At 23.8% G+C, this 12,324-nt stretch overlaps 1 protein-coding gene across 1 annotated transcript; it reads left to right on the top strand.

Moving 5' to 3' along the window:
* The first annotated feature begins 7,409 nt into the window (after positions 1 to 7,409).
* LOC120071485 (uncharacterized) lies at positions 7,410 to 8,002 on the top strand. Its single transcript, XM_039023799.2, has one exon. The coding sequence runs from the start codon at positions 7,511 to 7,513 to the stop codon at positions 7,694 to 7,696; it is 186 nt and encodes a 61-aa protein (XP_038879727.1). The 5' UTR covers positions 7,410 to 7,510; the 3' UTR covers positions 7,697 to 8,002.
* Positions 8,003 to 12,324: the final 4,322 nt, after the last annotated feature.

Below are 12,324 nucleotides of genomic sequence, written 5' to 3'. Positions count from 1 at the left end.
TGACATATTTTTATATTTGTAAATAAATTATCTCATTTTCCTATATTTAAAAACTAACCTATTTTGGTGACTATATTTTATTTTTAGATTCATGTTTGATAAGTAAAATGGAGTTTGATGAGATAGACAAGTTTGTTCAAAACAAAATGTTAGAAAGAATAATCTTAGAAAGATAGAAAACCCTAGAAAGAGAGAGATAATGTTAGAGAGAAAATATTAGTTAGAATAGGATTTAAAAGTATATCCATTAATTTGTTTTAAGGAAAAAAAAAAAGTCTAGTTTAGGGCAAGAAAAATCTTGAAGTTTTAATTCCTGTATGGATAGATTCTGATCTAATAGATATCTTAATTTTTAGTTTTATATCTAATAAATCTTTGATATATTTAAAAAATAATTATTATTTTAATATAGACCTAAAGTGTTTATTGAAACCTTTGACTTTCAATTTTATGTCAAATATGTTAGTAAATTTTTTTTTTTCTAAATAAAATGTTGAATGGGTCAAGGACTCAAGATATGTTTGGATTAACTTTCCAATTATTTAATTTTAAAAATAAATTATTTTTAAAAAAAATTGAAGTATTTGGTAACCACTCAAAATAGATTTTAAAATACTTTCAAAGTAATAAACCATTTGTATCAAAAGAGATTAAATAAAAATGAGTTTCTTGAAAAATATTTTTCTTTAGTCAGTCTAAACATACCTGTATTAGATAGAAAATTAAAATTTCAAGAATCAATTGGACACAAAATTTAAAGTTAAGAAATCTATTAGATACTTTTTAAAGATCAAATAGATATTGGGCTGAAAAATTCAAATACTAAACTTATAATTTAACGTAAATATTTTTAATGATTTGTGAGTTGTTTCCATAATTTTTTTGGTTGTTTTGATTGTTCTTATTTGGCAACAAATCCTTGATCATTACAAATGCTTTTGAAAAAAAAACACCTTAAGAACAATACAAATCCACATTGGCCTATGGAGTAGTTCTTGATGACCAAAGACAACTACCATGCCCAATATTTCTCTTTAGAGATTCTCAAATTCCCCAAGTTTGATAAGAAATTTATATGCTTTTGAAAATTGTTCTTGAATTTAGTATATTAAGGCCAAGATGGCCTACACAAAATAAATAAGGAACAAAAAAAAAGCTTTCAAAAATACAAAAATTTTGAATAACAAGTACCAAGACCCCAAAAAATACATCTTTTTCAATTCATAAAGAAGTCCAAATTTGAATTTGTCGAATATTTCGCTACATATGTTTTCATACATGTTTATATTTTATTCGTTTCTTTTGTATATTTTGTACCATGTCCATATTTCATAAATATGGAGTTATATATATTTAACAATATGAGGTTATAATTTTTATGTACCCATTTAGTGAAATACGATGAATATATTTGTAAATAATATGACAGTAATAACATATTATATGCTCTTATAGACGGTGCCTATGACAATTCAAATAGGGTTTTGATTAAATTCACCAAACTTTTAGCGAATATGATAATCACACATGAAGTACCAATAGTGGTAGAATGAGTTGCAAATAAAAGAAACTAAAAAATTTACCCAAAAAGCACCAGAAAAAATGGAGACAAAAGGGTGAAATTGAGAATATAATGGTACAATAATATGCTCTTAATACTTAAAATAATTTATCTTTAATGGACAATATCAATTATAGAATATATATAATAACCTTGAAAGTTCATAAATTTGGAATAAAAATTAATAAAAACGACTTAGAAATCTAGCCGATAGAGCTGAAATTTTCCATAAAAATTGTTGGGTTATGAAATATTAAATAATTGAGATGATTAATATAGGTGATTGAACATGTAGGATAATTAATGTTGGTGTTTGAATTATAAATTGTGTACATAAAACTAAAGTTAAACGTTTAAAGAGTATTTGATTTAAAATTTGATAGATGCATGATGTTTGAGAATAAGATATTTATTTGGTTGTGCATGGAAACGCTATAACAAAAATCATGTTTGTATTTAATTTATAAAATTAAGTATGACAATATATAATTATAATTGATTAATTAATTAAAAATTAAATATCGTTCAATATATTGGTAAAACTTAACTAATTAAAAATCAACCATAATTTTAATTATAAATATTTGAAAGTTGAGTAAGTTTTAATTAAATCAATCATTTAATATATTTAATGAACGTCATATAATTTATAATGTAATACTTAATCATTTTTATAATCAATTAAGTTCAACCTTAGTAATTTTATTTTTAATTAAATAATATAAGAAAATATATTTTAACAAACAATTGAAAAATTAGATAAAAATATGATATGTTAATAGAGGATATTAATAAAGAATTATAAAGAAATTTTATATGTTTTAATGAAATATCAACTTAAAATTAATCTCAATAAATAATTTTTTGATTATTAAAAAAAAAAACAATAAGAAATCTATAATTATTGTTGAAAATAAATTTTTGTACTAACTAAATTTAACTCATCTTTATTTTTTAATTAAATATATTTAATATATTGTTAACTAATTAATTATTTATTTATTAAAAAAAAATAATTACATCCATTTAATAAGTTTTTAGTGTAAAAATAAGTTAAGTAAATATTTTAATAGATTATTATTGATTTATTAAAATAAATATTTATATTAATTTTGTTAAATGAATATTTATTAATTAGTTAACTATATTCAAAATAAATTATATATAAAATGTAAAATAGATGGAGAGGGAACAACATTGCCACCGTTTTGGAAGGGAATAAAATTAGGATGTCTGGGTCTATTCTCAGGCAAAGTGTTCAAAAGTGTGAAACAAACATAAATTTTGTATGTATGTGTCAATTTACATGCATAAAACTTTCCAACCAAATGATCCCGAGGGAACAATTAATTTAGTCCTAATATAAATTGTGCACTATTTATATAGTGTTATGTTGACTAATTATTTAATCATTTGATATTTTTATATTAAACATTAATTTAATTATGTAATATAATTACTAATAATAATTAAATAAATATACATTAATCCGAATAGTAATAATCAACCATAATTTTTTTTTTTAATAGTTAAGATGATATAAAATATTAATGGTAAATGTATTAGCTAAAATTCATCAACTCTAAATTATATATTTATATTTAATAATTAATAGAAATTAATAGTAAGCATTAATCGCCATTGGTTTTTAATAAATTAGTCTATACTTTTACTTTCATCTTCGAGATATAAAAATTTCATCTCAATGGTGGATATTATTAGAAGATTCATAATAGATGAGATTCAAAGTTTTTTAGATAAAAATATCTTGAGTTTTAAAATGTGAAATCCTTTATTTAATTTTTTGTTTTTAAAAAAAAGTGAAATCCTTTGAAACAAAAAAATATTAAATGCCTGTTTGAAATTCTATAGCAAAACTTGGGAACAAAAAAACCATAGTGGAATATAAGTTGTGAAATAGGAGGAAATTGTCAGAAATAGCATCTTTAACTTTTCATTTTACAAAACTAGTACATTTTTTAAAACTTGTTCAAATAGTTTTTCTCAAGATTTAGTTTAAAAAGCTAACTTTTTCTACGTTATCGATTGTTTTGGCTTTTTGGGCCTTCCTTAGTAGATTAAAGACCGAGATTCTAATAATTTTTCTAAATATTATATAATATACCCAAAACTTAAATCAAAATTTAGATATTTTCAAATGTTCTCTAAATTTGGTCATCTTTACCAAATATTACATTAAAATCTTAAATAAATTTTTAAAATCTTTAACCCAAATTTCCAATTTCCAAAACAATTTATCAATTATTTCAAATGATTTTTTTTAGATGGATCTCAAGTGATTGGTTTTTATTTTTAAATTTTAGGAAATATTATAATTTTCAAATAAATAGGTAAGATATGAAAAATATATAAAATTTTGGTATTAATCTGTCTATATTTAAAATTTCAACATTAATCTTAGGCAGACTAATATCGAGATTTTATATATTTTCCACATTTTACTTAAGATTTTTTGCAAAATGTAATCTTTACCAAAATTTTAAAATCAAAATGAAACCATTCATCTGGAAAAAAAAAATTAATCAATAAATTTATTTGAAACTTTAAAAGTTCTTATAATTGTGGAAACAAAAATTGACCAAAAAATTACAAAAGAATTTGAAAAAGATAAACGAATTTGGATAAAATTTAAAAATATATAAATTTTTGTATAAGATTTGGGTAGATTTCATAATATTTAAAAATGAGTAGAATCTCGATATTAAATCTACCGAGATGTACTAACAAAGGTCCAAAAAGACTAAAACAATGGGTAATTTCGATTTCATCCGAGATGGACGGAGAAAAACTATTTGAATGAATTTTAAAAAATGATGCTAATTTTATAAGATAAAAAATTAGACATGTTATTTTCGATAATTTGCCTGAAATAGGTCACAATTGTGTGTGTGTGTGTGTGAATGTCTTCTGTCTAATATTGTGGGATGAGTAGGCCCAGCCCAATATCTCAATTGGCCCAATCACTACAATGTCCATTGCTCATTGGGCTCAAATTCAACCCAACAAGCCCAAATTCAAATCTTTCCTTGGGAAACCCAACAATTTGAAATTTCAAAATTAAGATCCAATTTTAGAGAGAGAGAGAGATCAAAGTTTTGAAATTAATTACCTTGAACTTCTAACTTTGGTTGATAACTTTTTCCTTTTTTTAATTAAAAGAACAACTTTTGTAACTTTTTCTCTTTTTAATTGAAAGAACAAGTCTTTCTTTCTTTTTATGATCAATTTGAAAATTCAAATTTACATAAAAAGATATGAACATATGAACATTATTTAAACAAACATTTCACCAAATGCAAGTAGATGTAGACAATGCACCAACTCCATATTATTGTTAAAATATCAATTTCAATCACTAACCAATTTATGTCTAATTTCTAACTCTAAACTCCTTCATATTTGATTTTTTTGAAACTTTTTTTTTAATATCACATCTATCCACATTTCAATCAAACAATCTGTTTATTCTCTTCGATATATTTAAATATTGAAATAATTTTCGATGTTAGTTCATTCTCAAAACGTTGTTTCTTTAATAACTTAAACAAACAAATCTTTAGAAAGATTTGTACATATAAGGACAGATAATAAAACTTTGGAGATAATTTGAAAAAGAAAACGATTTCAGCCTCATATATTTATCCCTTATACATATGTACTTTTTACTTTAAGGAAATATCTTTAGATCTTTCTTTAAGGGAAAGTTTAGTTTATATATATATATTAAAAAAAAAAAAGCATTACAAATGAAACAACAAAATGAAGATTCCAACATATAATCATGGTATTAATTTTTATCAACATATTAGATATTTTTACATTTTTATAGTTTCGATATTTCGATTGTATCGTAAAAAAATAATAAAACATTGAAAGTAAACAAAATAAAATGTCTCTAATGTAAAAATATAACATACGATATCTTCTCAAAATGATTCGTTGTACAAAACTTGAGTTGTTTGATTTGGTCAGACGTGTTTTACTTTTAATTCTTTTTTTAAAAGAAAAAAGAAAACAAGCAACAAAATGTCATTAATATACGTATAACATATGATATCTTATCGAAATAATTTGTTGTACAAAATCTTGGCATTTGATTTTGGTCGAAGTGTTTTTACTTTTAATTCTCTTTTTAAAGGAGATAAAAAAAAAATATATCAATAATGTAAATATAACATATGATATCTTGTTGAAATAATTTGTTGTACAAAAACTCAATTGTTTGATTTGCATTGATGTACTTTTTTTTTTTTTTTTCAAGAATAAGAAAATAAGCAACAATATCGATATGTGACTAATGTAAATATAGCATATGATACCTTGTTGAAATAATTCATTGTACAAAATCTCAATTGTTTGATTTGCATTGAAGTACTTTTACTTTTAATTCTCTTTTTTAAGAAAAAAGAAAATAAACAACAAAATATAACTAAGGTAAAAATAACATATGACATCTGATCAAAATAAATCGTTGTACAAAATCTCAATTGTTTGATTTGCGTCGAAGTGCTTTTACTTTTTTTTTTTTTTCTAGAAAAAGAAAATAAGCAACAAAATGTGATTAATGTAAATATGACATTTGATACCTTAACGAAATAATTCGTTTACAAAATCTCAATTTTTTTATTTGCGCCGAAGTGATTTTACTTTTTTCTTTCTAGGAAAATAAAATAAGCAATAAAATGTGACCAATGTAAATATAACATATGATACCTTATCGAAATAATTCGTTTACAAAATCTCAATTTTTTTATTTGCGCCGAAGTGATTTTACTTTTTTCTTTCTAGGAAAATAAAATAAGCAATAAAATGTGACCAATGTAAATATAACATATGATACCTTATCGAAATAATTCGTTTACAAAATCTCAATTTTTTTATTTGCGCCGAAGTGATTTTACTTTTTTCTTTCTAGGAAAATAAAATAAGCAATAAAATGTGACCAATGTAAATATAACATATGATACCTTATCGAAATAATTCGTTTACAAAATCTCAATTTTTTTATTTGCGCCGAAGTGATTTTACTTTTTTCTTTCTAGGAAAATAAAATAAGCAATAAAATGTGACCAATGTAAATATAACATATGATACCTTATCGAAATAATTCGTTTACAAAATCTCAATTTTTTTATTTGCGCCGAAGTGATTTTACTTTTTTTTTCTAGGAAAATAAAATAAGCAATAAAATGTGACCAATGTAAATATAACATATGATACCTTATCGAAATAACTCGTTTACAAAATCTCAATTATTTGATTTATGTCAAAGTACTTTTACCTATAAAAGAAAATATGAAACAAAATGCCACGTATGTAAATATAACATATATATGATATCTTATTGAAATAACTCAATGTACAAAATCTCAAATGTTTGTTTTTGGGTCGACGTTTTTTACTTTATTTAATTTTCTTTTTGAAGAAAAAGAAAATAACCTCTTTTTATATTTAACATTAATTTCACCAATAGCATATATAACCAACTAACTAATAATGCTCAAAAGAAAAAGAAAAAAAAAAGGGTCATCATCATCATTTACTCTAAAGACCCTAAACCAAGCAAAACCAACATCTCAACTCTCTTTGGATTTTGCCACCAAACTAAAAAGCTGTAAAAAAAATTAAAATTAAAATTAAAATTAAATTTATTATCTTTTTTTTAAAAAAAAAAAAAAAAGTGGTGGACCTTAAAGACAGCTGTTTGGCAATATACACCACCAAATCAAACCACCCTGTAAAAACCTTAAATAAAATAATGATAATAATAATAACAATAATAAAAATTTCCCCTTTTTGGCTATAAATACCAACAAATTCCTCATCATTTCTCTTAACATTACCTGTGATTTCAAAAAACAAAGAGAAACCCATTTCAAATTTCTCAAATTTAAGCATAAAAATCAAAGCTTTAAGGCATTTTCTTCAATGGAAGCAATGAAATCTCAAGCTTTGATGATGATGATAATGGTGGTCGTTTTAATGGCTTTTTCATCATCCTCCATTGTTGCAGCTCAAGAAGCTCCAGCTCCAAGCCCTGCCTCTGATGCTCCAATTTCTCTTCCAACTTTAATGGCTTCTCTTGCTCCTCTTGTTCTTGGATTCTTCCTCTAAATTCTTCATTTTTTTAAAAAATTTTACTCACCATTTATATAGTAATTTCCAATGGATATATAAATATGTGTGTGTTTTTTAAACAACCCATGTTCTTCATTCTTTTTTTCTCTAGAAATTATGTAATGTCTATGAAGGAAGGAAATGGAGAGATGGGTTGGTGTTTTTTTTATTTTTTCTTTTTCAATTAGGGGTTATTAATTGTGAGGTTATAATGATTGAATTTGTTTGGGTGTGATTTGGGATTATTAATTTGATGTATATTTTTCATATTTAATGTTATGTTATTATTATTATTTTTTTTTATCCTCTTCCTTTTTGTAATGCTCTTATTTTGCAATTATATTTCACTTACCAATTAAGTCCTTTACAATTGTAAAATGCAAAAATTTACAAATTTACTGAAAATATTTATAAATAATAACAAATTAACACATTACATCTGCTATAGATCCCAATAGACTATTATATGGCACAGATAGACATAAATATTGATCTATCATAGTCTATTAGACAGTGAAATTTTGTTATATTTTTAAATATTTTGGTTGATTTTTCTATATTTGAAAACAGTCCAAAAATTTAAATCTACTTAAATTTTATACCATGTTGGTTAGTGATTGCACAAAAAAAGCTCAATAAAACTTCGTTTCTTATATTAATATTTTGCAAACAGAAATCAAAATAATCACGTTTTGAAATTAGAGGACTAAAATTAGTAAAAGTTGAAAGTGTAGAAACTAAAATGGATCGTTAAAAGATATAGAGACAAAATAAATGGATTCAAAAAATAAAATAATATTAATTTTTTTTTTCAAGAGATGAAAGTATAAAAATATAGAAATTTCAAAATATGAAAAACATGTTTGAGACAAAATCAAGACTCAGCACATGGGAGGTCAGTGAGTGAGCTGTGGCTTTACAGGCAGAGACTCCATTATTATAAACTTTCAAATCCAAAACTTTAGATTAAAATGAAAATATATATGGTGAATGATGATAATATTGAGACCAAAGCAAAGTTGAATATTTAAATAATTTAGGTAACTTTCAAATTGGTATCTATTTAATCATATAATTAAAAAATAATAATAATAAGAGGTCTATAAATTTTAGGATTTACGTCTAGATAAGTACTTGCAATTATTAAATAAGAACCTGTTTAAATTGACTAGAGAAAAAAAATATATTTTTCGAAGAAGTCGCTTTTATTTAAATTCTTTTTATAAAAATTATTTAAAAGTGTTTCAAAATCTATTTTGAATGGTTGTCAAACACTTTAAATTTTTTTAAGTGACTTATTTTCAAAATTAAACACTTGAGTGTCCAATAGGTCATTGACTTATTTGACATTTTCCAAAATTCATGAACTTAACAAATTCTATTTAAGAGTTTAGGTTCTAATCAACATAAAATTTAATTTTATATTGAATAGATCAGCTACTTTTTGTAAGTTGTGTATATAATAGGGATCTATTAAATAAAAATATAAAAGGTAGAGAACTAGATACTCTTGAAAGTTCATGAACTAAAATTTTAATTTAACCACTAAATTAGACCCTCTTTGATATGCATTTGATTTTTCTAAAATTAAGAGGAATCACTTTCACATACAAGTTTTTTGGTTTTATTATCCATTTTTCATAAACCAAAACGGATTGATAGAAGTCTATCAGTGTCTATCAGTGATAAAAACTGATAAAAGTCTATCATTGTTAGAGGTTGATAGAAGTCTATCAGTATCTATTAGTGATAGAAACTGATAGAAGTCTATCATTGATACTATTGTGATAGAAACGGATACAAGTTCTATTACTTAATAGACACTCATAGAAGTCTATCAGTATTTTTTTGTTATTTCTGTAAATAATTTGACATTTTTTCTATATGAGAAAATTTTCTTTTAATATATATTTAATTTAAAAAACAGAACTTTAATTTCAAATAAAGTGATTAAAAAGTCGTCTAAAATTAAACATATACGAATTAAACAATTTATTTAGCAACTTTTTCAATGTTTCGGGGTTTCAAAAAATCAAACATATTCCCAAACTTATTTTTTAGTCATCCTAAGTTAATAGATGAGGCAAGTTATATAGTGAGTGCATTTTAATAAATATTTAAGGAAAAATAAATTGGGTAATTATTTTAAATGATAAAATGCGAAATATTTTTAAATATAACAAAATGACACAGTATACCAGTAATAGAAAACGACATTTTGCTATATTTGTAAATAAGTTGGTTCATTTTCATATATTTGAAAACAATCCTAATGAATTTATAACTTTAAACCTTGAGAGCTATATCAATAAAAGCTCCAAACATATTAAGATATATTCTAAACTTTCATAAGCAAATCGAATTAAATCCTCCCCCCCAAAGGAGAATTGGGCATTTTTTTGATAGGGCAATTTATAATTATTTTTACTTGATTCAATTTAAAATAGGTGCGAAATTTCTACCAAATTAACAAGAAATATTATTATGTAATTCTTCCTAATTAGAGAAAATAAAAAACTACTCACATTCATAACAAGCGACATCAATTATTTAACACCAACGATTTTCTGTAATATTATGTCAATTCATATATCTAAAGAAGTCCATATACATATAAACATTAGGGCTCTTTTAAAATATATAAACATGAACCAAAATATTTACAAATATATCTGTGATTGACTGCAATAGACTACTATTTATGTCTATCAATGATAGAATGATAGACATAGATAATAATTTATCGCAGTCTATCGCGATTTAACACAAATAGCCTGTGATATTTTACTATTATTTATAAATATTTTCAATAATTTTGTCATTTAAAATATTTTTTCTCAAAAATGACATATTAATGGTTTTAAAACAAAAACTCAGAGAAATGTATAAATTGATTTACATACAAAAGTTTAAATTTTACTTGATACAAAATATATATATATATATATATATATATATATATATATATATAGAGGTACAAATTGAATTTTTTCCCTCTTAATATTTATTGATAAATTTTCAACCAATGATAATGAAACACATATGGAATTTTCTTTTTTTTTTTTAAAGAAACAGTTAGATACCAAGAAGAGTTATGTTGATAGTACACTTCAAAATTCCAACTAGGAATGAAGAATGGCCACAATTTCATTTAGATATTTGTTGTGAGATATAGAAAAATTCAATATTAATTAATGCATTTAAAAACCAATGTAATGTTGCCATTTGGCATTTTCTTGCTCAAACAAAATGTCTCTCTCTTTCATTGATGAAATTTGGAAGTTTAGAGAGAGAGAGGACAGAATAGAGAGAAAAGGTATCACATGCTAATGCTCATTTATGCACATGGGCTGTGACGTATTTGCTCACATTTAATATCTATGTCTATCATGACACAAATATGCATAGATAGTAATCTATCGCAATAAAATTAAATTTTGTTATATTTGTAATTATTTTAGTTCACTTTTCTATATTTGAAAACAGTCACTTATGCAAATCAAAATTAATATTATAAAACATTTTATCTATCCCTGCCTAATTTTTGTAATTATGTCTATATAGGAAAGTAATTTTTGTAGTTAAAGATGACTAGTAATTACATTTAAGTAAATCAATATCAGATTATGGTATGAACTTTCTTGTATCTATAAAGAATGAGAGGGGGCAAAAGATAATTTTGATACTACCCCAATATCATTTGATTTTTATTGTTCTAAAATGCAATTATCAAAACTTTGGTTAGCAAACATCTTTTGGAACTAGAAAGTTTCATAAGGTCGATATTTACATTCTTCCCGAACAATTCTCCATTCTACCACTCCGAGGATGGAGTACGAGACTTCTAACTATAGTTTTATCAATTTGTCTATTCTCAATAATTAATTCTTGCTTCACTGGATCTAATACGAATCGTCAAATCAATAGCGACAAGTTCTATTAAAAGAGGTTCATATACAAAATGACTTGCCATAATACCAAGAGTGAAGTATTCAAATAACTTAATCAAAAGCTAAAATTTTACTTAGCGAGAGTATTTATAACGCGACATAAATAAGCTCCACTTATTGGTATCTTAACTATTATTCCAACTACAAAAACGATTAGCTAGCCAATATCTTGCACTATCCAAACTTATCTAAACATTGTTAAACAATTTTAGATATCATACATATCTCAAAAGGAGCCAATTTAGTGTGGACAATTTCCCTTTGTAATCACATTTTGTTATAAAATACCCTACTATTTGAATAGAAAATGAATGAAAAAAAACAAATTACCCCATTAATTCATTAATCATTTTTTAAGAATGAGAATGAAAAATGAAACTTAAAAACATAAAAGAATACAAAGGAGCATACAAAAAGAATAGGAACAAAAAAAAGCAAAAGTAAAACCAAGTGCAAGTGACTCCAAAAGAATAAGACCTAACAATAATTAAAAACAAAAAACAAAACAAAAATCCTTAAAGACCAATACTTAAACAAAAGCTATTAAAGTGACTCTTCACTTTAAGCTATATGCTAAAACCTTACCAGCTCTAAATATTTATATGCTAATCCCTAACCACCAAAGCTAAAGTATTGCTTAAATATTAAAGAAGGTTAGCTTATTGCAAGGTCTAG

The sequence above is a fragment of the Benincasa hispida genome, chromosome 2 (genome assembly GCF_027475165.1).
Source record: "Benincasa hispida cultivar pf3 chromosome 2, pf3_genome.v1.1, whole genome shotgun sequence".
Lineage (NCBI taxonomy): Eukaryota > Viridiplantae > Streptophyta > Magnoliopsida > Cucurbitales > Cucurbitaceae > Benincasa > Benincasa hispida.
Note: the sequence above shows the minus strand (reverse complement) of the source record. Positions and strands in the feature narration are given on the sequence as shown.

Coding starts and splice junctions, on each gene's coding strand:
- LOC120071485 (XM_039023799.2), top strand. CDS start 7,511: ATGGAAGCAATGAAATCTCAAGCTTTGATGATGATGATAATGGTGGTC.